At 39.7% G+C, this 27,984-nt stretch overlaps 1 protein-coding gene across 7 annotated transcripts in view; it reads left to right on the plus strand.

Annotated features, from left to right (window-relative positions):
- The window catches only part of LOC308494951 (uncharacterized protein), a gene marked incomplete at its 5' end in the record, with an annotated part of 161,258 nt that overhangs the window by 468 nt on the left and 132,806 nt on the right, over positions 1 to 27,984 (plus strand). Inside the window, 5 exons of one of the 7 annotated variants that reach the window (XR_013992968.1) lie at positions 249 to 344; positions 775 to 853; positions 5,463 to 5,543; positions 9,127 to 9,224; positions 17,537 to 17,630. Coding sequence is in view for 4 of the 7 variants with exons in the window: in XM_081042963.1 (XP_080899089.1) it covers positions 249 to 344; positions 775 to 853; positions 9,127 to 9,466 (515 nt within the window). Of the gene's footprint in view, positions 1 to 248; positions 345 to 774; positions 854 to 5,462; positions 5,544 to 9,126; positions 9,640 to 17,536; positions 17,631 to 27,984 lie in introns of those variants that run through there. The other 6 variants (XR_013992967.1, XM_081042966.1, XM_081042965.1 and 3 more) reach the window with 6 other exon arrangements.

The raw sequence follows: 27,984 nt of genomic DNA on the forward strand, positions 1-27,984 counted from the left end.
CCACGTGTACCTTGAAACTGAACGTGGCTGTGGTGCCGCGGGGCGTTTCCTCACCGCCCACCAGGTTCAGGAGACAGACGCAGTCGTTCTCCACACAGTAGGTTCAAGTGCATCTTCATCACCCATGATGAATGGTGCCGGCTTATTCATAACGAGGTCCCGATCTGTCCAAAGCATCCTCGGTATTCTTGGATCAGTCTTACCTAATCTTTGCTGAGTCATACCATGCAGTTTTATTTCTTCAACAGGTTTTTCATCTAGCCAGACATCTTTGGCACAGCCCATACACTTTTCTTCAACCCCTGTTGACATCTTACCCGCCCCCTTCCTCAGTTTCCTCATCGGTAAGCTCCTCACCTAAATGCATTTAAGTCATATTCACCCATCATCTGGAGAAACACCCCAAGTAGTGCCTTATTAAATCTCAAGAATCTCCACTCTTCTCTCTCTCATGGAAGAGTGCTGGTTGGGGTTTTGGAAAACACTACTATGGAAATCCCTTCATATTCTACATTTTGATTTTCAGAAGTCTCCTGGTGTGGGACGGCAACAAGGCCATTTGGTGTTCTCTGTCCTCTCTGTTTGGTCATCCTGTCCTCTAGGCCACGAAGTGGCCCCCAACAGGCAAAAATTCAGCAACCTAAAGCCTTCCCTCTCCTTTTAAATGTTTTTTATTGTTTCCTTCCTCTAACAGTAGCCTGATGGAGAAGACTTCTGATGTGCCCTAACTTTGCCAAATTGCAACTGAGGCATCTTTCTCTCTCTAACCAACAGACTGCTGGCATCAGGCAAAGAAGATCACAAAAACTCTTCCAATGAAATATTCCTTCATCAAGCAGAAATTGACTAAAATGTAAGTGGAAAGTAGTTATGAAACATAAAGTCCAGTTGTTAAAGAACAAGTTAGTTCAGCTTCCCAGGGTCTTCTCCACTCCATGTATACCCAAAATAGCTCATAAAAATGATCCTGTTCCCAGGGGCTACACACATGCAGTGTCTAGAGCATAATGTGATAAAAATGTATGGGTCGTATATGAAGGACATGATAAGATGGAGACATAAAGGGGATGACTTCAACCAATAAAGGCACCACTGCTCCTGACCATATTTTAGCAATCTGTGGATGAGCAAGAACATGTGAAGGAATGCAATACCTCATGACTAAAAACACATAGATTTTAGCAGGCTGTTATTCCTCAGTGTGTCCATACTCACAAACACAAGCGATGATAAACCACTAGGATAAAATCCATTACAATCAGAATCTAGACAGATATACCTATATCACCAATATCATTAAATATTGTGTTAGATGTTCTTTCCAGTGTAATGGGATTGTAAAGAGAAAAAAAAGTGTGATTTTGGTAAAAAAAAGACAAAATAGTAATTATTTACAGGTATGAATATATTCTTGGGAAGCACCTAAGAAACGATATAAAAAAATAAATTCCTTTAAATGGCAGAGTGAAATATTAGTATTTAAAATACCAAGAGCTTTCATGTATTCCAGCAATACTCATACAGAAAATGGAATGGGGAAATCATGACATTCACAGCAGAAATATCAAACTACCCCAAAATAAAGTATACCAAGGGATCCCCAAAAATATGGTTAGGGCATTGTAGTAGAAAATGATAACCTTGTACTCAGTTTTGTAAGATGATTTCAATACATCAAAAGGAAGTCTAGCAAAGCTGGGAGATGGGGCTGATGTTTGGGGGCAGTCTTCGTGTACATTGGACCCAGGCCCCAGCCATGTCACAAGTCTAGTTCACAATTACCAGGTACTATCTCTTTGTCTCACCACTAGGGCCATTTTCTAGCCTATTCCATCATTTCCACATCAGATTATGCCTGTGCAATATGCCTCTGCTGGGGGCATGTTTATTGGAAGGGAGAGGAATAGCAACATTATAATATGGAATATGGTATGGGCTAGATTCCTACTGGCAAAGAAATGCACAGTGTGTTTCTAAATAAAGAGACCCACAACTTACATGTTTAGTCCAATGCCAAGGAAAATTTGAAGTTAGTTTCCTCCCCCACCCCAGTATTTCATAAAATAATTTTATCGTTCACCTAGTCTAATAGTAGCAGAAGACAGTTACCACTTTTTCTAGAGAAGAGTCAGAATTGTTTTTCAGAGACTAGAATTCCACTGCCTGGTTTGTCTGTAGTTAAGTATTTCTCCAGTGATGAAGAAGGTGATTTGGTGAACCATTGTAACAGTTGCCTGTCACAGTAACAACTGCAATTTGTTCACGCTTGCCTGTATCTCCTCCCACATTGTCCATGGCCTTGGAGATGGAACTTTGTCCAGTGGGACAATGGCAAGTGTGAAGCAAGCAGAGAATTAAAAAGTGCTTGCACGCTGGGGTTTCCCTCTCTTGTTGCTCTTCAAACAAGATGACAACAATGTGAAGAAGCCCGGGCTTGGTGGATGATGAGAAGCCCATGGCCCATGTATCCCCTTCACCCCAGCTGACAGTGAACCGATTGTCACTAAATTTTGGGGTGGTTTGTTATGCATCAAAAGCTATGTGACACAGCAATTAATTGCCATCCATGAAAATCCAACCAAAAATAAAGAGAGACAAAATATTTTTCACAGTAGAAATTTCACCTCTGCTTGAAGAGGTTGACATTGAACTTTGCCTGGAGTCAGTAGGAAAGGGAGGTTACGAAATGTAATCCTTGCTGCGTACAGTGTATGTGCCAGGCCCTGTGTTGAGCCCTGTATCCTATTTAACTGACAGCCTATTAAATCTTAAGGAGGCAGTTACTATTTCCATTTCATAGACGAGAAGGCTTAGAGTGGAGTTTGTATTTGAATTAAAGTCTTCTTGTCTCGATAGCCTGTGCCCTCGCAATGTCACCATGTCTTGTCAAAAGGATTCATCAAGAGCTATGGTTTTTTGTGGCATTTGTTGATAATGGTCAGAGTTGACTTTTTAGGTAAGGTGTTGATTTGCTAAGAGTCACTCAGTTCAGAGAAATGTATCTTCCATCTCGATGTTCACTTGCACAATAGTGAAAAGAACACCTGAGTGCCTGTATCATTCCCATCAGTGAACTGTGTCACCTTGACATGTTACTCAACAACTTGAAGTCCAATTTCCCCCGACAAGCATCAAATGGAATTAAGTGATAGAGAAAAGAAGATAGTCTATTTTGTCTTCGTTGTCAGCATGGATTTCGGTTTTGGTGGTATGTTTTATTTTACATACTTAGTATTTATTTACCAGCAAACTTGGAAAATGAGTATCAAAATCCCTCGTAAGCAGATTAAGAAACAGGCTGAGATGTGTTTAAGTAAGTAAGGCAGTAAGCGATGGAGCTGAGATTCACACTTTGGTCTGCCTGACTCCAAAGGTCATCCTCTCCCATTCACTGTGACAAATTTCACGTATGTTGAGAGTTGCTGAGATGCACAGCACATGCCATTGCTTTGGTACACACTTCCTCCTTTCTCATGTTTTCCTGCCTGGAAGATCCAGGCACCCAGGAGAACATAGCTTCTATGTAATATTCTAAAGCTGAGAGGATCTGCTCTGAGACCAACGAGACTGGGATAAAGTTTCTGCATTTTTTTCTGAGTTAGGAAGGAGCAGGCTGATTGGAAAGGGACAGCAACCTTAGCAGCATCGTCATGGGAAGTTGGCTGAATGAAAGAGTATGGTGGAAATTATGTGGATCACAGAAGATAGTTATTATAGTACCTGTTAATTGTGTATTATACATTAAAATGCAATATGAGTGCACATAGGCAGCTCCATATGTATGGTTTCACTTGGGAAGGTTTGATGGGTTGTGTCCTTCAGGTCATTCTCTACGTGTTCCTAAATTCTTTGTCTTCCTGTACATTGGACACTGTTTCTCCCTCAGGCACAGAAGTAGCTTCGTAGTGGGTCTGTATTAGGTAATTCAGTAAAAAAAACACTACTCAAAGACAAAGTGATTGAATTAAAAATACCTCCCTATTTTTTCTCTTTGATTAATCGATGACACTTGGGATGAATACAGAACTTCTAATTTTGTGATATTTTTGAGTAATGGCACGGATGTGCAGTCAAGGGTTTGAACACAAAGTTGGATGGATGTCAAGTCCAGGTGAATGTTTCCACTCTCTCAAAAAGGCAGCACTTCCTGAGTCCTCTTGCTGTTTTGGTCACTACGTCTCGTTCCCTGACTGCGGTGTCTTCCTTTTCCCTGATGCCGTCCCCTGTACAGACTTCTGATTCTGCACCTAAACCCGTTCTAGTGCTTCTCTGTTTGTGCATCAGAGTCAAATGTTAAACCCTCACACAGCTCTTCAAGGTCCTACAAGACCTGGGTCCTGTTTCCTCTTTGACTTTACCCCTTCCACCTTCCCCTTCAACCACTCATCTCCAGTTTTCCGGATCATGTCAGCCCGACTCCCTCTTTAGGACCTTTGCTCTAACTCACCCTTTGCCTGGAATGTTCTTTACCCATACCGGCCTGGCTAACTTCCTCCCTCCCATGAAGGCCTTGTACAGTTTTCACCTCCTCAAAGAGCCCTACCCAGGCCACCATACTTCATGTTGCTAAGTGCACTCATCTTTTCTACCCCCACTCACTTTCCTGATCCCCTTTACTTTGGCCTAAATTATGTCTTTTTTACACCACTATGACCTAACTATGTTACTTACTTCTTTGTTATGTGTGTGGCTTATCTCTTGCTCCTCCATAGCTCCTGCTGGAATACTGGCTACCTGTTCTTAGGGATCTTTGTCTCTTGCTCACTGGTATATCTCAAGCAGCCCAGGACTTTGCTGAGCAAACACTGTAGTCGTCCAAGCAATATCTGTTGATGTGATGGACGTGTCTGTCTCTCCCACTACACTGGGACACCCTTGAGGACAGGGTCCTTGTTTCCTTGGTCTGTCAACCCACATCCAGGACACTTTCTGATACAGCTGGAAAGGCACCGCCGAATATTCGTTGAATGAGTGAATGAATGAATGAATGAATGAATCTTTTGAAAGTGACACTAATAGGGAAAACATTCTGTTTCCAATTGCAGTTATTTTAGTAGGTGTCGTCTGTGTCACACCATGCATGTATCAGCTGCCGTGAAAACTATGCTAGTGAGCTGGGAGACATTTGAGGGCCAGAAGTCTGACTCACTTTCTGTGGACATAAAAGTTGAGATTAATTTTAACTAATAGTACATAATGATGGGCACTTCATTGATCTTCTTACATTTAATCCTAATAAAAACCCTTCAAAGGAAATATTTCCATTTTCCTAAGGGAGAAGATTGAGATCAAGACCTTTATGTAAACTGCCAGGATCTGACAGGTAGTAGGTAGCCACATGAGGTGGAAACTTAGGGCACCTTGACCATAGCACCCCTTACGGACTGCGGTGTAGACAGACCCCCATAGAACTTGTCCTCAGGAGTCCTGTCTGACTCCCAGCTCTTTTGTCATTGATACAGCTTTGCAACATTTTCATCCCATCTCCTGACATTTTAGAAGCTCTTCGTCCCAGAGATCTCTCCCAGCTCCTTTGGACAAAGGTTGGTATATTCAACATTTCTGCTGTGGCAGATGAAAGATGACTATTTAGAGTCCTTGTGAAGGACAGAAATAATTGTTATTTGCAAGTCTTTTGTGACTTTTGATGATTGTGGATCCTGACGAGAGTCCTTTGTTGCAGAGCTAGTTTCCTTGTGTGAGAATACTGTTCTTGGCAGGACGCCCTTCCCTTCCACCAAGATACCAAAGCAGCCTAGGAGGAAAGATACTTTGCTTATCAAGACACTGTGCACCCACAGGCCGGGGCACCACGAGTCCCAGTCCCTCAGAGGCAAAACAGGTTTCTCGGGGTCACCACACTGTTGCACAGATTTCACAGGCTCTTTAGATGAAGAAAATAGGGCACATAAAAGGTATGTTTGGTATCAGAAAAGGGGGTCAAGAAAATGGCTGCATTTCCCCCTTTCACAGTAAGATTTCAGGTACCCCAAAGAAAATCAGCCTGTTCTGGAAAGATGCACCATTAGTGAGCACCAAGGTAGAGCGACCGTGAGCATGGCTTTCGAGCTGGCCTCATTCTCTGGAATTCACGATTGATAGGAAAATAGCTTTTCCTTTTCTTTTTTTCCATCTTCTTCTAGGTTATTTATTTCAAGGAAAGTTTGAAAGTCAGGGGTTTTGCTAGCAGTCTTCTCAAACTACATTATTATGTCTCCTAGGATAGGACGTCAATTAGACTCTCAGTTTCTAAACTTCACTTCAACTTTGATCTAACACTTTTACTACCAGCCTACATCTCAGAGGAAGCATCCTTGACTCATTGCTCTGAGTGAACTTTCTGATGCATGCAATTCTCAAAATTTTTGTGATGGAGTCCTGTTTTTTCTTAACTACAATATTAGAAGAGAATAAAAAATCTGTGAGGACTTACTATGTAAGAGGTATTTTATGTGTCTCATTGGTAACTTTAGTAAAATCCCTGGAAAAAAATAGTAGTATTACAATTTCACAAGTGAGGAAACTAGAACTCAGGAGGATAGGTAACTTTCCCCTGATCACACCACTAGGAAGTGGCAGAGCTGGGATTTAGAAGAACTGCTGTCATGGCTCATTGCCTGCATTGGTCAACATACCCACCTAAAAAAATTTTGGAAAAAAAAATTGTGTTTTTTGAAGATCACCAATGTAAAATTTAAAATTCCATTCCATTACTCTGTCATCATTCTTAGAGTTTTACTATGACAAATAATCTTTTTCCTTTCATAAAATATTAAGTTTATAGTAACATTATGGTTAGGGGTGTCAAGTATGGAAAGGCATAGTCAGGTTTTGCAGTCAAAATTCACCCCTTTGCAAATCAAATTCATCCTTTTGCAGATCAAATTTTCCCACAAAAATGTTTTATTAATCTGTGTAATAAAAATAATTCCAATGTTAAGTTATTGTTAAAATTAAACGTTTTATTGCATATATTTAATAATAAACAAAATACTTATTTAACATCAGAAATACTTATTTACTTACATGTAGCTTTATTTATAGCTGTCCTCCTGCTGGTGTTTGTGGTAATTTCATATACATATTCATAAAATAATTATGACAATCTGTAGGAGTAATAGTTCCAAGGGAATGATTAATAACATCTAACTAAATGTTCATGATTTGATGGATCAGCCAAAATATTTCTTGCACAGAACTTAATTTTTGAGAAAACTTCCTCAGTGGGGTTCATTGCAGAGTATGGTGGTAGAAATAATAAAGTGTGTCTTGTGTGCCCAATGAGATCATGTACTTCCTGGGTTTTGGGGAGGCTTACATTGTACAAAAAAACCACGCTTTCTCCAGATTATCTTCATCCAATTTCTGCAATAATCTCTGAAGAAATTCGTGAAAAACATTTGAAGTAACCGTTGAATGTGCAATTACTTCATGCCACACTGTTCCCTGAATGTTTTTTGCTACAATTAGAGGAACATTTTGTCCTCTAAATGTTGGCACGGTCACAGGAGCTGGTGTATTAACTTTCGATCGCACCTTCGTTTTTCAAAAATTAAGTTCTGTGCAAGAAATATTTTGGCTGATCTATCAAACTATGAACATTTACTAGATGTTATTAATCATTCCGTTACAATTATTACTCCTACAGATTGTCATAATTATTTTATGACTATGTATATGAAATTACCATGAGCAGCAGCAGGAGAACTGTTATAAATGAAACTACATATAAGTAAATAAGTATTTCTGATGTTAAATAAGTAGTTTATGTTTATTATTAAATACATGGCAATAAATGTTTAATTTTAACAATAAGTTACCATTGGAATTATTTTTATTACAAAGATTAAGTAAACATGTTTGTGGAAAAATTTGGTCTGCAAAAGGGTGAATTTGATTCGCAAAAGGGTGAATTTGCCATGCAAACCCTGTACATGACTGAGTTCTGGGAATTGTTTTAAGCCGTATTGTGTGTTGAAAAGTATGTGCTTTGTAGAGGTACATGGACAAATGAACCGATTTCTAGTCCTCCAACACCTCCTAGCTTCTAGAAGGGTTTGCATGGCACCTGATACTCAGAAACCACGTGTATAGTGGCTATATAGAAAACATCTACTGTACTACCTCTGGGTTGGAAGTGGGTGTTCTTGCTGTCAATGTTTCTGTGTGAAGTAAATGAATTCAGCAAACCTCCTGCAATACCTACCATGGTTCCTATAGTGTGCGTCACACAGGATACGCAAACAGCAAATAAAACAAGGTCCCAGTCCTTCAGTATTTCATAAGACAACAAACAGAAGGAAAGAAATGTAATTTCTGAATTAGAAGTCTCCACAGGGTACATTTGTGGTACCAGAGCGGAAAAGTGGAAGAGGAGACAAAGAATAGGACGGAGAAAGAATAGAAGCACTGGGCACAGGAGTCAGATCAGGGGAACTGAGTCCTTGAGAGTTTTCACATGCATGGCTGTACCTGAAAATTCCGTTGTTTGGGGGCTCTCACACTTGACTCCATATTCCTGAATACTTATGATTTTCACCAAAACAACTCGTCGAACTACCAGTCTTATATGAATTAATTCCTCCAGCTAATTTTTAAAATGAATTTTGTGCATCAGTCATTTTGTCTTTGCAAAGCCTAGGGGAATTTCAAAAGTTCTCCCACTGTGAGGACTTTTCAGGTACAGAGAGATTATTAGAAAGGCCAACAATGCACAGGTACTAGAAGCTACTGAATATAGGGAGTTGTGATGAAAGTCAGAAACTCTGTGTGTTCCTCGCACTGTGGGAGGCTCTCTGGTTACAGGGATCATGCAAGGTGATCTGGCTGCTTAGTAAAGAAAAACAAACAGGCAGATCCTAACCCCAGTGGTCTGTAAAGATTTGTCAAAATTGTCTATCAAGGGGTTGTTTTACACACACGCACCCACACCCGCATGCATAATTAATAAATTAGACTTCTAGAATGCAGCTAGGATCACAGAGTGTTGGAGCCAGTCTGTCTGACTCTAAAGCCTCAAAGAATGTCTGTGACATCAGACCCTTTTGCCTAATAATTTACTTCAGTTTAATTCAGAGCTACTACCTACAATTCCCCTGACTGTGCCTGTCTGCTGTTGCCCCACAGGAGAACCCTGGAACTGAATGTTCTGCCTTATCTAAAGGGCATGGACACAATGGGCAGCTGCAGCATCCAAGCCCTTCCCAGTGACTATGGCACCCAGCGTAAGAAAGTATCCTCATTGTTGCTGTCACACTTGAAGCTGTCTGTTCATGCCTCCATAGTGCAACTGAGCTCCACTCCACAAAAGTTAGAAATAAGCACTGTGCTTTTGGCCATGCTTATTTACTTTGTACCTCAGAGCTACACGTGGTTATGGCTGGGCCAGAAATCGTTCCTCATCCTCTTCAGTAGGTTGTTGGATAGTACAGAGAATTACCTTATCCACAACAGATTCATACACTAATAACGTAAATGTTAGTTTTCTGTTGCTGTGTAGGAAATTGTCGGAAATTGCCACAAATTTGATCACTTAAACCAACACATATTTATTATTTCACAGTTTCATGGCTCAGATGTGTGTCATGGATCAAATGAGTTCTCTGCTTAGAGTCTCACAAGGCTGTAATCAAGGCGTCACCTGGGCTGGGGTCTTACCTGGAGGCTCTGGGGTGGTGGTGGGGGGGACTACCTCCCAGCTCATTCAGGTGATTGGCAGATTCAGCTCCTGTGGTGGCAGGACTGACCCCACATCCTTGCGGATGTCGTCAGGGACCGATGTCAGATTCTAGAGGCTGCCTGTATCTTGTCATGTGGTTCCCTCTATCTCAAGCAATGTTGTGTCAAGTCCGTCTTCTGCTTCAAATCTCTCTTCTACTGCTAGCCGGAGAAAACCGTGTGCTTTTCAGTGGCTCCTGTGATTAGATTAGCTCTTTTGGATAATCCAGGATAATCTCCCTATTTTAAGGCCAACAGTTTAGTAACCTTAATTACAATTGTAAAATCCCTTTAGCCATGTCACCTAACACACATATGCGTGTGATAACTCATCCTAAGTACTGAGACTGGTGGAAAAATGTCAGGAGGCCTCTTTTAGAATTGTGCCTACCATAACTTTTAATAATCATCAGTTAACTATTTATGAAAACCCTATTTTGTGATCCTGATCGTGTGTATTTCTGTGAGCATACTGCCCAGTTTTTATTGAGTTACATCACGTCATCGTGTAGTTTTGCTTCAACAAAGGGCCTGTGCCTTCCCGAATGTATTACAGTCAGGGTTCTCCAGAGGAACAGAACGACTAGGGTATCTAGAGAGAGCGAAAAGACCGAAAGAGATTGTTTTATAAGGAATTGGCTCACATGATTATGCAGGCTGAAAAGTCCCAAGCTCTGCCATCAGCAAGCTGGAGAACGAGGAATGCCGATGGTGTACTTCCAGTTTAAAAGCTGCTGGGATCGAGTCTGAAGAAGATCCAATTTTTCAGTTCAAGTCCAAAGGCAAGAAAAGGCCAATGTCCTGCCTCATGCAGTTAGGCAGGAGAGGTTCCCTCCTGATTAAGGGAAGGTCAGCTTTTGTGTTGTATTCACATCTTCAGGGGATTGAATATGGGGCACCCACATTCGAGAGGGCAATCTATTTTACTTAGTCTGCAGATTCCAATGTTGATCTCATCAGCAACTTCCTCACAGACGAAAAATAGCAATAATATTTGACCTAATACCTGGGCACCCTGGGACCCAGTCAATACATAAAATTACAAATTACACCAAGCATATTGACACAGTCCATAAATTAACATTTATTTTAAAATTCCTATTGTATCTTTGCTAAATGCTCTATTTCCCTGTTTTCTTACCTATGATATGGAGCTCTGAATAATTTCACTTTTATACTTGCATGTAACGAATGACCTTTAAGGTTATATGTATGAAAAGGTAAAACAGATCAGCAAGCAGTTTACATTCTTTGCTGCAAAGGGGAATTTTGCACCATGTGGCATGCAGATTTAATAGCACCTAATATTTATGAAATATTTACCACATTTAGCAAGTCCTTTTGTAGTCTGTTTAAATGGTTTACCTCATTTGGTTAGCAAAACACCTTGAGATATGTGCCGTGATTACCTCCATTTTCATATGAAGAAACAAGCAGAGAAATTATTTTGTCCAAGACAACAGCTTTGAATGAGAAGCCCAGGACTGGAATCTATGGTTTTAGAATCAGTGTTCCTAACTAAGCAGTGTGACCATATAATTTATCCAAACCAGTTCATATCATTTATCATCCAGACCAGAATGAAAGAGAGTAGGGGAAGACTGGACATCTTTCATAGAAACACTGTTAATGAATGCCATGAACTTAATATCACCCAATACGTCCATCTTACAGTAGGTAATGCTTTGACAATGGGACCAGATATACTGTCACTTGAAAGAGACTTCTCTTCACCACATAGGAGTTGGATGGACATGAAAAGTATTTTCTTTCATTACTGACCAACCAACTTGTTCTAACTGATACCTTCTTCATGTAGCCATTTTAATACCTTTATTCAAATCTTGGTGTTTCTCTGAACTGGGACCTTCCTATTCTCTTTGTTGGTTTCAGTTTTGTAATAATATATGCATGTGTAAAATACATATAGAGAGATTAACAACGAATACTTATAAAGTGAAAACTTGTTCACCACCACGCAAAACAATGGCATCAAATATTAAAACAGCAGAGCCCATGATGCCCCCTTCTCTAACCATAACTGTACCTCCTCAATAGAGATACCGACCATCCTGATCATTGTTTAGAATCACTTCCTCGCTGCACATTATGGCTTTACCAGCTACCATATTTCCCCGAAAATAAGACCTAGCTGGACAGTCAGCTCTAATGCGTCTTTTGGAACAAAAATTATTATAAGACCCGGTCTTATTTTACTATAATATAAGACCAGGTATAGTATAATATAATGTAATATAATACCGTGTCTTTATTAATTTTTGCTCCAAAAGACTTATTAGAGCTGATTGTCCGGCTAAGTCTTAGTTTCGGGGAAACAGGGTATGTAAACAACACTAAACTATTTAGTTCAGTTTTCTCTTTAACTTCGTGGCATTACATCTTTGCTTTGAGTTTTCAGTGTACATTTAGAAAACCACCTTATTCAACTGGTTTCTAGAGGCTCCTTGAAATGTTTAAAGGCACTCCCTACTCCCAGATTAAAGAGACCAACTCTCTTCCTGAGTAGGTACTTGGGTACCTACTGAGTGCTTAGATACTGGGGTATGCATGAGAGCTAAATGGTGTTCTCCACCTTCAGTGATAGTTGGGAAGATGATGCTTAATGATCGTGTACACTGGTAGAACTGAAGACAGCTCAGGTTAGCAAGGCATGGGTTTTGCAGTGCCATACTCCATGTGCCAACTTACTGGCTTTGTGATTTGAGGCAAGTCTATGTCTTTGAGCCTGTGTATTTACTTCAAAAATAGAGATAAATTAAAAACCTACTCCCCAGGGTTGTTGTATTTGGAACTTTGGAACTTTGTAGCCTCTCAATAAGTGATAGATATCGCTACTGTGATACACTGACCGTGCTAGTCAGAAGGGTGAACAATAATTCATTTCTCCCTGAACAATGTAGATGGCATGATGCACAAGTCTAGTGACTTTAGTACATTCTAGATGTTAATGTGACGATTGGTTTGGCTTCAGGAACAGACTTAAGCAGCTAAATGGAGCAGTAAGAGGCTAGATAATATGATCAGAAATGTTGGGATTAATAATTATCGTCAGGATGGAAGCTACCTTTTACTGAGCACTGTATGCCCCCACAAGCACATGTAGTCTGACTCCTGGCAGGCACCTCAGTGACACGGTTAGACCTGAGTACTGGGGACCACAAATGTCTAGGTTAATGATGTACTTTACAGACTTTAAAAATAATCAAAAACATCAGAGAGCCTTAATTTTTAATGAGTGTTTCCTATGTCTGAGATAATCTCATGTAATTCTTACCATGGCTCTAGGAGTTAGGAAGGTTCAATGATTATCCCTACGTACAGCTCAAAAACCTTGAATTCAGAGATTAATTTTTCTGTGATGACACAGCCAATAAATGAAGGAGCCAGGAATTTATCCCAGTCAGTACCCAGGACCCACATTACTTTTTGTTGGGGAGATACTTTTACTTTAGCAATAATTTCAAATTTACATAAAAGTTGCGAGAATAGTACAAGGAACACCTGTTTATACTTCACCCAAATACCACTATTGTTAACATTTTACGTATTTGTTGTCTCTCTTCCTCTGTCTCTCTCTCCCTCTCATTCCTTCCTCCTTCCCTCTTTCTTTTTCCTCTTAATACATACACCACACACAGATGAAAATACATATAAGTTTTTTTTCTAAGCCATTTGAGAGTAAGCTGCAGACATGTCCTTTTTCCCCTAAATAATGTAGTGTACCTTCCTGAGAACAATGACATCCGCTTGCATGAGCATAGTACAATTATCAAAATCAGGAAATTAACATTAATACAGTACTATTGTGTATCGCATTTACAGACCTCATTCAAGTGTGACCAACTAACAATGTCATTCATGAGAAATTTTGTAATTTTCTGTCCTATCTATTCCAGTATCATGCATTATATTTAGTTATTATTTCACTCTAGTCTTCTTTAGTCTGGAACAAGTCCTCCAGCTTATTATCTTTCATGATCATAACAGCTTTGAAAAGCATGGGTATTCACTAGACTGTCTCTCAGTTTGGGTTTGCCTGATTTTCTATCCTCATGTGAGATTCAGGTTATAGCTTTTTTTTTTTTTTTTTTTTTTTTTGCGAGGAATACCTCAAAGGTGATATACATCCTTCTCAGTGCATTATAGCAGTTGGCATAAGATATTTATTTATTCTGTAATTGGTGATGTTTACTTCACCACTTGGTTGAGGTTGTATTCACCAGGCTACTCCAATGTAAAGTTAATATTTTCCTGTAGTTCACTTAAATATTTTGTGGGGTGATAGACTATGGGTATATCCTGTTCTATCATCCATTGATGAATTTTGCATTAAATCATTAATGTGCGATGGTTGAAAATTTATGTGTGTCTAGCACCATCATTTTCCCGTTTACTAGTTGGAGTTAGCCTATAGTAAAGACCTTTTCTCTCACACTTATTTATTAATTAGCAATGTCTCCATTTATATCAGTATAGGCTCATGGATACACACACACACACACACACACACACACACACGTTAGCCCATTATCATCATGATTTATTTTGATGTTAAAACTTGCCCAGATTTGGTCAGTGGAATCCCTTTGAATATTGATTCTGTATCCTTTTGATATGTCCCCATTTTCTTTGAACACATTTTTGGTGCAGGAAGATGTTTCTGGCTCCTTTTGTACTTTCCCTGTTCTAACCCTAGAATCAACCGTTTTCTCAAGGATCCCTTGTTTCTTTTAGTGTAGAACGGTATTTAGTGTTGAGTCTGTGCTTTTCACCACCATTCTCTACAGTAGTATGACTTTGCAATCTCATGTATTTGCCTTAACTTCAGTTACACAATATGTGGAATTGGCATAAAAGTAGTGTTTTTGTCATAGGTATCTTGTAAGATTTAAATGCAGCACTGAAGTCATTTAGGAAAGTGCTTGGCAGAGAAGTATTTTTTTTTAAATGGGACAATTTCTGAATGAGTATAACAATGGATTATAACCCAGTGAGTAAAATGAGAATCTATAAGTCCGTTTGAAATCAAGTGGTAGCGATTTTATCATAATTATTTTTACTATCAAATACCTCTGATTGTCAATAAGACCCACCTCTGGGAAACCTGAGGATTACAACATTACCCTTTTCAAGTCAAGGCCAGCTCAACAGTATCCCAGAACTTGCAAAATGGAAACACGAAGAATGATTCCAGAAGCAGGCCTCAGGCCTTGGCGACTGACAGGACTTTAATATTAGAAACAAACAACATGAAGTGAAGAGCATCAGCTACTACTACAACCCCTGCTGCTAGTATCCTGTTCTTCCCTGATAATGGCTCTAACACCACTGTGCTGTAAACAGTTATTTGTCTGCTTCATTCATCAGACTGTGATCTGATAGATATAACTTGCTTATGAATAAGGCTCAATACCTAAAACTGTCTATTGGATAGGAGATGTTCAATAAATGTATGCCGAATGAATGAATGAAAGTGTTAAGCAATTCCAAGTATCTCATTAAGATAACTAACGAGAGGAAGAAACCAAGGCTCTAAAAAGCAGAGCAGAAGCCCCAAAGTCATACAACTACTAAGAGATGGGTTGGAATTACATCCTGGTTTGACTCTGGAAGCCTGAGTCTTGGTTGTATTGGCCTCTTTGGATGATAGGCCTTCCCAGAAAGATTAACTTGTCCAGTTTCCATGTTACCCAGAGTTCAAGTTGGAGTTGGGGCAAGGATCAGGTAATTAATCTAACAGATATTTGTGGGTTACTTGCTATAGGCTGTGAGCGCAATAGTCAGATCCCCTACTCTCATCAATATTTCAGTCTAATGTGAATAGACAGACAATGCACCAGGGGATGCATAAAATTTAAGATTGTGGAGAAATGAATGCTTGATTATCAAGTGTTGAATCATCCAGCATGTATGTGCACAGAAGAGAGAGTGGATATGGAGATGAGAGAGAGCTTGTTGGGTTCAGGGAACTTGATATAGTTCATAATGGCTGGAAGTAGAATGGGATATAGGCTGGAGATTAAGGGGGGGAAATTAGGAAGTAGAATCCACCAGAAAATGAATCACTTAACTTCCCTGAGACTAAATGTTCTTGCCAATAAAAGAGGGATTCAGACATCTGAGAAAATGCATGGAAAATGTTATCTAAAAATGTCAATGTTACTGAGTTTAGTTATTGAACCATAATGGCAGTGATAACAGTTGGTATTTTTGAGTATTGCTGTTCTTTAGGCACTATGCCAGTTGCTTTACATGCTTATTTAATCCTCTGTAATGAAGAGTAGTGGGCATATTTGTAGAGCAGGTCGTTGAATAACATTGTTTTGTTCAATGTTATTTTGTTATAATTTTAATGAATTGCCATTGGAACTTAACTCTTGTTTATATCGATTAGCCTATGTAAATTGGTTTCTTTTTAAAAAGCAGATTTTTATTAAAATACAGCTAACATACAGTATTATATTAGTTTCAAGTGTACATCATAGTTATTCAACAGTACCCACCTGGCACTATATATATTATTGATTATATTCCGTGTGCTAAAGAAGTGACCACCATGATAAGTCCAGCAACCATTTGACACCATACCACGCTATCACAATATTATTGACTATATTCCCTGTGTTGTACATTACATCCCCATGACTTATTTGTTTTATACCTGAAACTTTGAACCTCTTTTCCACTTTATCTTGCTCCCCTTTTTAATTTTTCTTTTTTTTTCTTCTTTTTTTAAATTTTTTAAAATTAAATTTATTGGGGTGACAATTCTTAGTAAATTTACATAGATTTCAGGTGTACAATTCTGTATTACATCATCTATAAATCCCATTGTGTGTTCACCACCCAGAGTCAATTCTCCTTCCATCACCATATATTTGATCCCCCTTACTCTCATCACCCACCTAATTTTTCAATTACAGTTGACATTCAATATTATATTAATTTCAGGTGTATAGCATAGTGGTTAGACATTTATATAATTTAAGAAGAGATCCCCCTGACCAGTCTAGTACCCACCTGGCACTATACATAGTTATTACCATATTATTGATTATATTCCCTATGCTTTACTTTACATCCCCATGACTATTTTATAACTATCAATACAAATTTCCTAATCACTTCACCTTTTTCAGCCTGCTGCCAACCCCCCTTCATTTATCACCCCCGTATATCTAGTACACGTCTGACACTATATAGTTATTACAATATTATTGACTATATTCCTTATGCTATACTCTATATCTAATTATTACTGTGTAACAGCCAATTTGTCCTTCTTAATCCCTTCTCCCTTTTCACCCACTTCCAACCCCCTTCCATCTGGTAATCATCAAAATCTTCTCTGTATCTATGAGTTTGTTTCTGTTTCATTTGTTTGTTTATTTTGTTCTTTAGATTCCATTTATAAGTGAAATCATATGACTGTGGGGATCAGAGCCAGGAGTGCAGTTTCCAGGCTCTCGGCCTCACGTGGAAAGTTGCTGGCTCAGGTAGTAAATGGCCATCAACTGTGATTGGATGGCCATCAGCTATGGCTAGTTGGCCGTCAGCTGTAACCAGTGAGCCATTGGCCACTAATATAACTGCTGTGGCTACGCTAGCAAAAAATGGGGGCTAGCAAGAAGATGGTGGCCGAGCCTGCAAGCGGAGCAGTGAGGGTTATGAACAGTGTGGCTCCTGCTTCCTGTGTTTCCAACCCAGCCGCCAGCGAGAATATAGTGGTATGATTCCCTTACCTATGGCTCCATGGGTGTTCCTTTTTGGCCTCACCATATCCTATGTTCTTGTGTAGGGAGCGGGAGCTGAGATCCTGCAGGCCGCCTCACATGACAAATGGCACAGCGAGCAGGGTATAGTGCTGGCCAAAGCTGTCCGAAGGGCAGTGGAGCAGTTTGTGTGTATGAACACTCAGTCTCAGGAAGACCAGGAGGAGCAGCTGCCTGAGAGCTGGACCCCCGTGAAGGGGTGGGAAGACGTGGATGGTTCCTCCACCAGCATAGGCTGGAGAAAGCGAAGGTCCTGTGTTCCTGTGGGTTGGGAAGTGCTTGCTGAGGCAGCCCAGATGCAGGACTTGTAGTAACAGAAGGAAAAGCTTGCTGAGTCCTCCACGGGAGCTGTGAAGTCAAGGTTGTCCCTCATCCCCAGGACAGCCCTGGCAAATGACTATGGACTATGGGGAATTGCCTTCGATCCCTGATTTAATGGACCGCTTGACTGTTTGCTTGGGAATATACCACCATGTAGTGAAACTGGCGGATGTTTGATTTTGTGTCTCCACCGGCCGCCATCGCGAAAATGTGAGAAACCCTTGTGGTGCCCTGAGAGGCCCAGAGAGAGTGACAGTGCCCTGAGAGCCCTGGCTGAGTCCAGGAAGTCTGGCTGTGCCCAGAGACAGTGGCAGTGCCCTGAGAGCCTTGGCTGAGCCCAGGAAGTCTGGCTGTGCCCAGAGAGAGTGGCGGTGCCCTGAGATGCCCTGGCTGTGTCCAGGAAGTCTGGCTGTGCCCAGAAGTACTGGTGGTGCCCTGAGAAACCCTCACTGTGTCCGGGGAGACTGGTGATAGCCTATGAAGCTCAGGAAGTCTGGCTGTGCCCAGAGAGCCTGGCTGTGTCCAGGATATTGCATTCACTTCCAGGCTCCTCACACAGGGCCCCTTGCGGAAGATGCTTGTCGCGTAACTTGTGGGGTGAGACCCTTTAGGGGTGGAATGTGGGGACAGAGCCAGGAGTGCAGTTTCTAGGCTCTCGGCCTCACGTGGAAAGGTGCTGGCTCAGGTAGTAAATGGCCATCAACTGTGATTGGATGGCCATCAGCTGTGGCTAGTTGGCCGTCAGCTGTAACCAGTGAGCCATTGGCCACTAATATAACTGCTGTGGCTACGCTAGCAAAAAATGGGGGCTAGCAAGAAGATGGTGGCTGAGCCTGCAAGGGGAGCAGTGAGGGTTGCAACCAGTGTGGCTCCTGCTTCCTGTGTTTCCAACCCAACAGCCAGCGAGAATATAGTGGTATGACTCCCCTACCTATGGCTCCATGGGTGTTCCTTTTTGGCCTCACCATATCCTATGTTCTTGTGTGGGGAGCGGGAGCTGAGACCCTGCAAGCCACTCTGCGTGACAATGACATTTGTCTTTCTTTGTGTTATTACATTCAGCACAATATCCTCTAGGTCCATCCATGTTGTTGCAGATGACAAGATTTCATTCTCTTTAATGGCTGAGTAATATTCCATTATATATATATGTATACATATATATGTATACATATATATGTATATACATACATATATATATATGTTACTTCTTCTTTATTCATACATCTATTCTTGGACACCCAGGTTGCCTTCATATCTTGGCTGTTGTAAATAATGCTACAGTGAACACATCCCCTTGAAATAGCATTTTTGGTTTCCTCGGATAAATACCCAGAAGTGGGATTAGTAGGTCCTTTTTTGTCTCTTGTTATAGTCTTTGTTTTAAAGTCTAAAAATTGTTGCTAACACCAATGTCAATGAGATTTTTCCCTTTGTTTCTTCTAGGAGTTTTATGGTTTCATGTCTTACATTTAAATCTTTAACCCTTTTTGAGTTAATTTTTGTGAGTGGTGTACGATATGGGTCTAGTTTCATTCTTTTGCATGTGTCTGTACAGTTTCCACATAAGTATTTATTGAAGAGACTATTCTTTCCCTATTGTTTTTTCTTGGACCTTTATCAAAGAGTAGTTGACCATATATGTGTTTGTTTATTTCTGGGATCTTTATTCTATTTATCTATATGTCTGTTTTTTATGCCAGTACTGTTTTGATTACTATAGCTTTGTGATACTGTTTAAAATAAGGAAGTGTGATGCCTCCAGCTTTGTTATTTCTCAAAATTGATTTGGCTATTCAGGGTCTTTTGTAGTTTCTGTGACTTTTAGGACTGTTTTTTCTATTTCTGTGAAAAATGCCATTGGAATTTTGATACTGATTGCATTGAATCTATAGATCACTTCCAAAAAACTGTTAGAACTAGTAGACAAATTCAGTAAAGTTGCAGGATAAAAAATCAACATATAAAATTAGTTGTATTTCTATACACTAACAACAAAATAACTGAAAGAGAAATGAAGACAACAATTCCGTTTGCAATAGCATCAAAAACAATAAAATACCTAGGAATAATGTTATCCAAGGAGGAGAAAGACCCATACACTGAAAACTAGAACATATTGATGAAAGAAATTGAAGATGTCCCAAATAAGTGGAAAGATATCTCATGTCCTTGGATTGGAAGAATTAGTAGTATGAAAATGTCCAGGGATTGGAAGATTAGCTCTGTTCTTGGCTCTGCCAATACAACTGAGTGGAGAATTGGCACACTGCCACCTGCTTCTGTGGGCTGAAGGTGTGATGTAATAGAAGATTAGTTCCTTACTCAGCCTGAAACCACAAGGGAGGTGGTGAATTGGTGGGGTAAATTTCTCTTTTGGTATTTGTCTGTAGTAGGGTGAGAATTGCCAAAAAGTTTATATTTTTAGGCCATCCTTTTCCCGGCCCTTTGACTAAGGGAAACAGGCCTTCCTTGGAGCTTTGTGGCTGTTTGCAGTTCTGCATTGGAAACTTCTACAGCACTCTGTCCTGGATATATGTAAGGCAATAAGGAAACTCAGGGAATTCATTTCTATGTTGGTCTTCAGCTTCTATAGTCCCTATGCTGTCTACTTTTTCCCCACTTTTCTGAGTCTTTCAGTGTCTGCTTGTTGTGTTATGTCCAGGATTTTTAGTTGTATCGTATTTCCCTGAAAATAAGAACTAACCAGAAAATAAGCCCTAACATGATTTTTCAGGATGACATCCCCTGAACATAAGCCCTAATGCATCTTTTGGAGCAAACATTAATATAAGACCCGGTCTTATTTTTAGGGAAACATGGTAAGAGGGAAGAACTAGGAATAAAAGGGCTACTCTGTCTTGGCCAGATTCAATTTATATAACTTTTAGAAACAGGGAAATCTACTGTGTGGTTTTGGAACTCGAAATACTGGCTACCATTGAGGGAATAGGGACTGCAAATGGGCATGAGGAGGTGGTTTTGGGGTAGTGGCAAAATAGTCTTTCTTGATTTGAACAATAATCATACATGTGTTCAATTTGTGAGAATTTATTGAACTGTATGAGTATTCTTATGACTTGTAGACTTTTTCACATAGATGCTATGTTTCAATGAAATGTTTTAACAATGATGATGTGGGTATATTATTTGAAATGAAATTACATGTACCGCCTAATGTCAAACAAAAATAGTTTACAAAGTATATGGTATTTCTACACATTTTTGTAAAGATATTTGTGATCGTGTGTGTGTGTGTTTGTGTGTGATATATAGAGAAAAGTATGGAAGACTACACTACAAAACATTGACAGTGGTCACCTCTGACTAGTGGTACTTTTCTGTTCTTTCTAATATATTTTGTTATGTTCTGAATTCCTTGTCATGGGCAGGAGATACTTATTTTTTATTTATCTTATTTCTAATTAAGATAAATATGATCAAATTTATAAGAGCTAACAGTGTTTTTACCACAGTGATTGGAACATTGTGTGTATTCAATAAAGATTTTTTGGATGGATGAATTCATGCATTACTCATACATTAAAAGCATATATCATATATTTGACTTCAGAAATAAAAAAGACAGTGTCCTCATTCTGAAAAAGGTTGCTGTCTAGAAATATTCAACTTTTTTAGTTGTTTTTAATGCAAATTTAGGCTATTATAGCTGAATAAAAATCTAATGTGATATAAGAAAAATTTCCCCAGGAATTAAAAAAAATTTGGCAAAATGCACATAACACAAAATTTACCCCCTTTTTTTTTTTACAATCAATGAATCCACATTGATACACCATTGTCACCCAAAGTCCATAATTTACATTAGCATTCATTCTTGGTGGTGTATGTTCTATGGGTTTTGACAAATGTGTAATGACATTTATCCATCATTGTAGTAAAATATAAAATAATTTCACTGCCCTAAAATTGCTCTGTGCTTTGCCTAATTACCCCTCCTCCCCCTCAACCCATGGCAACTACTGATACTTTCACTGTCTTCATGGTTCTGCTTTTTTAGAATGTCATGTAGTTGAAATCATGCAGTATGTAGCCTTTTCAGTTTAGCTTATTTCATGAGGTAATATGCATTTAAGTTTCCTCCATGTCTTTCCATGGCTTGATAGTTCATTTCATCTTAGTATTGAATAATATTCCATTGTCTGGATGTACCACATTTCATTTATTCAATTACCTACTGAAGGATAACTTGACTGATTCCAAATTTTGGAAATTGCAGTTTAAGCTGCTATAAACATCCATGTGCATATTGTTGAGTGGATGTAAATTTTGAATTCATTTGGGTAAATACCAAGGAGCATGACTGCTGAGTAATATGGTAATAGTATGTTTAGTTTTGTAAGAAACTGCCAAACTGTCTTCCAAACTGGCTGAACCGTTTTGCATTCCTACCAATGATGAATGAGAGTTCTTTGCTCCACAGCTTCACCAGCATTTGGCATTGTCAGTATTTTGAATTTGGCCATTCTAATAGGTGTGGCCATTCTAATAGATATTGATGTTGAACATCTTTTAACATGCTTGTTTGCTATCTGTATATCTTCTTTGGGGAGGTGTTTGTTTATATCGTTTGCTTTTTTTAAATTGGGCTTTTTTATTACTCTTTATTTAAAAACATAAGTAGATGCAACTTGGTTGTTAATATTTTCTGGTAGTCATTCAGTCTCAAAATAAACATTGGAAGCATGAGATCAGCAACAGTTTAATGAAACCATAGCATTTACAGGATTCTCAAATAGGCATAATATAAAACCTGTCACAAAAATTAGTAAATGATGTAAAGTAGAACACATTTTAATACTGATACAATGACAATAGCAGCTTTACAAATGTTTATAGGATTTCTATACCATTATATATATATATATTTTAAGATTTTCATTAAAAGTATAGCTAACATACAATAGTATATGAGTTTCAGGGGTACACCATAGTTGTTCAACATTTATACACCTAAAGCAGTGATCACCATGATGAGTCCAGCAACCATCTGATACCATACCATGCTGTCACAATATTATTGACTATATTCCCCATGCTCTGTTACAACCCCTTGACTTATTTGTTTTATACCTGGAAATTTAGACCACTTATTGTCCTTCACATTCTCCCTTTTTAATTTTTTAATTACAGTTGACATTCAATATTATTTCATATTAATTTCAGGGGTACAGCATAGTGGTTAGACATTTATATAATTGAAGAAGCGATCCCTCTAACTAGTCTAGTACCCACCTGGCACTATACATAGTTATTACCATATCATTGACTATATGCCCTATGCTTTACTTTACGTCCCTGTGACTATTTTGTAACTACCAATTTTTACTTCTTAATCCCTTCACCTTTTCCACTCCATCCCCAAAACCCTCCCATTGATCACCCTAACAAATCTAGTACCCATCTGACAATATGCATAGTTATTACAGTATTATTCACTGTATTCCTGATGTTATAGCCTACATCTCTGTGACCACTTTATAACAACCAATTTGTACTTGTTAATACCTTCCCCTTTTTTCACCCACAATACCAACCCCTCTCACATCTGGCAACCATCAAAATGTTCTCTGTATCTATGAGTTTGTTTCTGATTTGTCGTTTGTTCGTTTTGTTCTTTAGATTCCACATACAAGCAAAATCACATTGCATCTGTCTTTCTCTCTCTGAGATACTTCACTCAGCATAATACTCTCCAGGTCCATCCATGCCACTGCAGATGGAAAGAACCTATTCTCTTCCATGGCCGAGCAATATTCCATTGTATACATGTATCAGCTCTTCTTTTTTTTAAAAATTTATTTACTGGGGTGACAATTGTTAATGAAATTACATAATTTCAGGTGTACAATTCTGTATTACATCACCTATAAATCCTATTGTGTGTTCATCACCCAGAGTCAGTTCTCCTTCCATCACCATATATTTGATCCCCCTTACCCTCATCTCCCTCCCCCCAGCCCCCTTACCCTCTGGTAACTACTAAACTATTGTCTGTGTCTATGGGTTTTTGTTTCTCATTTGTTTGTCTTGTTCTTTTGTTGTTTTTGGTTTATATACCACATATCAGTGAAATCATAGGGTTCTCTGCTTTTTCTGTCTGACTTATTTCGCTTAGCATTATACTCTCAAGATCCATCCATGTTGTCACAAATGCTCCTATATCATCTTTACTTAATGCCGAATAGTATTCCGTTGTGTATATATACCACAACTTCTTTATCCATTCATCTATCGAAGGACATTTTGGTTGTTTCCATGTCTTGGCCACCGTAAACAAACCTGCAATGAACATTGGAGCACACGTGTCTTTATGTATAAATGATTTCAAATTCTTTGGGTAGATACCCAGGAGAGGGATTGCTGGGTCATATGGTAATTCTATTTGTAATTTTTGAGGAACTTCCACACTGCCTTCCATAGGGGCTGCACCAGTCTGCATTCCCACCAACAGTGTATGAGGGTTTCTTTTTCTCCACAGCCTCTCCAACACTTGTTGCTATTTGTCTTGTTTATGATGGCCACTCTGACTGGGGTGAGGTGATATCTTATTGTGGTTTTTATTTGCATTTCTGATGATTAGTGATGTTGAGCATTTTTTCATATGTCTATTTGCCATTTGTAAGTTCTCTTTGGAGAAATGTCTCTTCAGGTCCTCTGCCCATTTTTCAATTGGGTTGTTTGTTTTTTTGTTGTTGACTTTCATGAGTTCCTTGTATATTTTGGATATTAGACCCTTATCGGAGGAACTGTTTGCAAAAATCTTCTCCCATTCAGTCGGTTGCCTCCTTATTTTGTCAATAGTTTCTTTTGCTGTGCAGAAACTTTTAAGTTTCATATAGTCCCATTCATTTATTTTAGCTTTTACTTTCATTGCCTTTGGAGTCAAATTCATAAAATGCTCTTTGAACCCAAGGTCCATAAGTTTAGTGCCTATGTTTTCTTCTATGCAGTTTATTGTTTTGGGTCTTATGCTTAAGTCTTTGATCCATTTTGAATTAATTTTGGTACATGGTGACAGATAACAGTCGAGTTTCATTCTTTTGCATGTGGCTATCCAATTCTCCCAGCACCATTTATTGAAGAGGCTGTCTTTACTCCATTGTATGTTTTTAGCTTCTTTGTCAAAAATTATCTGTCCATACTTATGTGGTTTTATTTCTGGGTTCTCAATTCAATTCCATTGGTCTATGTGTCTGTTTTTCTGCCAATACCATGCTGTTTTGATTATTGTAGCCCTGTAGTACAAGCTAAAGTCAGGCAGTGTGATACCTCCAGCATTGTTCGTTTTTCTTAAGATTGCTTTGGCTATTCGGAGTCTTTTGTGGTTCCAAACAAATCTGATGTGTATCAGCTCTTCTTTATCCATTCTTCCATTGATGGACACCCAGGCTGCTTCCACATCTTGGTCACTGTAAACAATGCTGCAGTGAACATAGGGATACACATGTCCCCTCGAAGTATCATTTTGTGTTTCTTCGAATAAATACCATGAAGTGGGATTACTGGGTCCTTCATTGTCTTTTGTTAGAGCCTTTGTTTTAAAGTCTATTTTGTCTGGTATAAGTTTTGATACTTCAACTTTGTTTTTTCATTTCAATTTTCATGAAATATCTTTCCCCGTCTCTTTACTTTCCATTTGTGTGTGTGTGTGTGTGTGTGTGTGTGAGAGAGAGAGAGAGAGAGAGAGAGAGAGAGAGAGAGAGAGAGAGAGAGAGAGAGAGAGAATCTGAAGTGATTCTCTTGTAGGCAGCATGTGCCAGGTTAGGAAAGTTTTCAGTCATTAATTCTTCAAATAGGTTCTCAATCCCTTGCTTTCTCTTTTCAACTTCTGGTATCCCTATGATGCAAATGTTGTTATGTTTGATGTTGTCCCAGAGGTCTCTTAAAGTATCCTCATTTTTTTTGTATTCTTTTTTTCTTTTTGCTGTTCCAATTGGGTGTTTTCTGCTACCTTGTCTTTCTAATCACTGATTCGATTTTCTGCTTCGTCTAGTCTGCTTGTGATTCCTTCTAGTGCATTCTTCATTACAGTTATTATATTTTTCACTTCTGACAGGTTCTTTTTTATGTTTTTTTTAATGTCCCTTTTTGTACTTGCTATCTCTCTGTTGAAGTTTTCACTAAGTTTCTTGAGCATCCTTTTAACTATTGTTTTGAACTCTCTCACCGGTAGGTTGCTTGCCTCCATTTTGTTTAGTTCTTTTTCTGGAGTTTTCTCCTGTTCTTTTATTTGTGGCATATTTCTTTGTTTCCTCATTTGGCTGCCTCTCTGATTTTGTTTCTATGTGTTAGTTAGATCTGCTGTGTCTCACAGTCTTGGCCAGGTGGCCTTATGTAGAACGTTTCCTGTGGGGCCCTGGCACAGTCACTCTGGTCACCTGCTCTGGGTGCTCCAGGAGTGTCCATTGTGTGGGTTGTGTATGCCCTCCTGTTACAGTCGAGCCTTGATTGCTGTTGGCATGTCAGTGGTTGGGACTGACCCCTAGGCTGACTGGCTGTGGGGTTTGGCCACATCTGCAGCTTACAGGCTGCTGTTCAGGGGGCTTACCCCACTGAGTGGGATTTGTCCCAGCTGGCTCTAGTGCCTGTTGAAACCTCCCTTTGTGTGTGCTGCTTGTGATGCTAATTGGGTGGTGTTCTGCTGTTTCTGAAGCCAATCTCCAAGTATGTTGGTTCTGGGGCCTCTTAAGAGGGGCTCTGATGCTGCCCCAGATACGCCACTACCTGTGACTGGGCAGGACTATCTGGTGGGAGCCAGAAAGCAATCTGCGGGTTTTTTCTGCCTGTGCTAAACCTGGAGGTGTGTGGGAGAGGTCATGCTGCGAACCGAGGACATCTGCCATCAGTACCAGGCCTGGGATAGCTCTGCAAAAAGCCAGGACATCCTGAGGCCTGCTGCCACCTGCTGGATCCCTTAAAGTTCAGTTGCTGGTAGAGCCTCATGCGTTATGCAAGTTTTGTGAGGCAGGTTCTCAGAGAGTCACTACAGTGGGAACAGTTGTGGTCTCCAGGTTAATAGAGACGCTGGTTTGGTGCCAGTGCTGAGTCTGGAGCAACTCAGTAAAATTCTCAGAGCACACCAAGGCCAGGTGTTGCTCACCTGGGGCTGTGGACTCTGATAGTTTTCCAAGAAAGGGAGCAATGCAGGTGGAGCTGACTGCTCACAGCAAAAGTGCCTCTGGTGTTGGGAGACTTCAATGGGGCTGGGTCCCAATGAGTCAGCAGGGTGGAGCTCACCAGACCAATCAGATTCAGATTTGGCTATAAGTGTAAGGGGAGGGCTCAACATATTAAAGATGGTAGCTGCCTGCTGGCTGTACTGGCAGAGGAAACCTGACAGGGAAAATGAGACTGTCCTCCAGCCCTAGCCTCAAAGCCACACACCTCAGTCTACTCAGTCTATTCCCTATATGCCTCTGACGCACCACTCGAGTCACTGTTCCTACACAGGAGCCCAATGTGAGTACCTGAGAGTGAGTGAGTCTGTGCCTGGGCCTTTTAAGAGGATGTCTGAGTTTTCTGCAGCTTTCTGTCCCACCTGGGTGGTTGGAATCCCCCACTGTTTTTAACAGCCCGATGTTGTGTGTGCTCCTCTTCCTGGTACCTGTATTCTGGGCTGGGGCGCCTGGAATGGGGCTGAGGTCCTTCTATCCTCCAGGGTGAACCTCCTCAGCCAAGGTATCCCTCCCAATATCCATCTGCCACGTGGAAGTTTGGGACCAGCCTGTTTCGCATCTCTGCTTCTCCCATCAGCCTTGATGTGGCTTCTTTATTATAACCTTAGGTATAAAACTTGTGTTCAGCCAGACTTCAGATGGTTCTCCAGGTTGATTGCTCTATAATTTAGTTGTCATTTTAATGTGTTCACAGAAGAAAACAGGCAGAGCGTTTATCTACTCTGCCATCTTGGGTCTTCCTATACCATTTTTTGATGAACCTTTATTCCACAAGAATGATTAAATCATCAAATAATTTAAACTGATACAGTACACACAGTGGTTTATTAATATTAGAAATATTATAAGCTCCCCATAAAATATTCTGTTACAAATACTCAACTGCTGTAGTGATCTCAGTGATAATTCCCTTTATTCACACATAATATAAATGTAGCTAGCAGATTCTAAAA

The sequence above is a fragment of the Rhinolophus hipposideros genome (genome assembly GCF_964194185.1).
Source record: "Rhinolophus hipposideros genome assembly, chromosome: X".
Taxonomy (NCBI): domain Eukaryota; kingdom Metazoa; phylum Chordata; class Mammalia; order Chiroptera; family Rhinolophidae; genus Rhinolophus; species Rhinolophus hipposideros.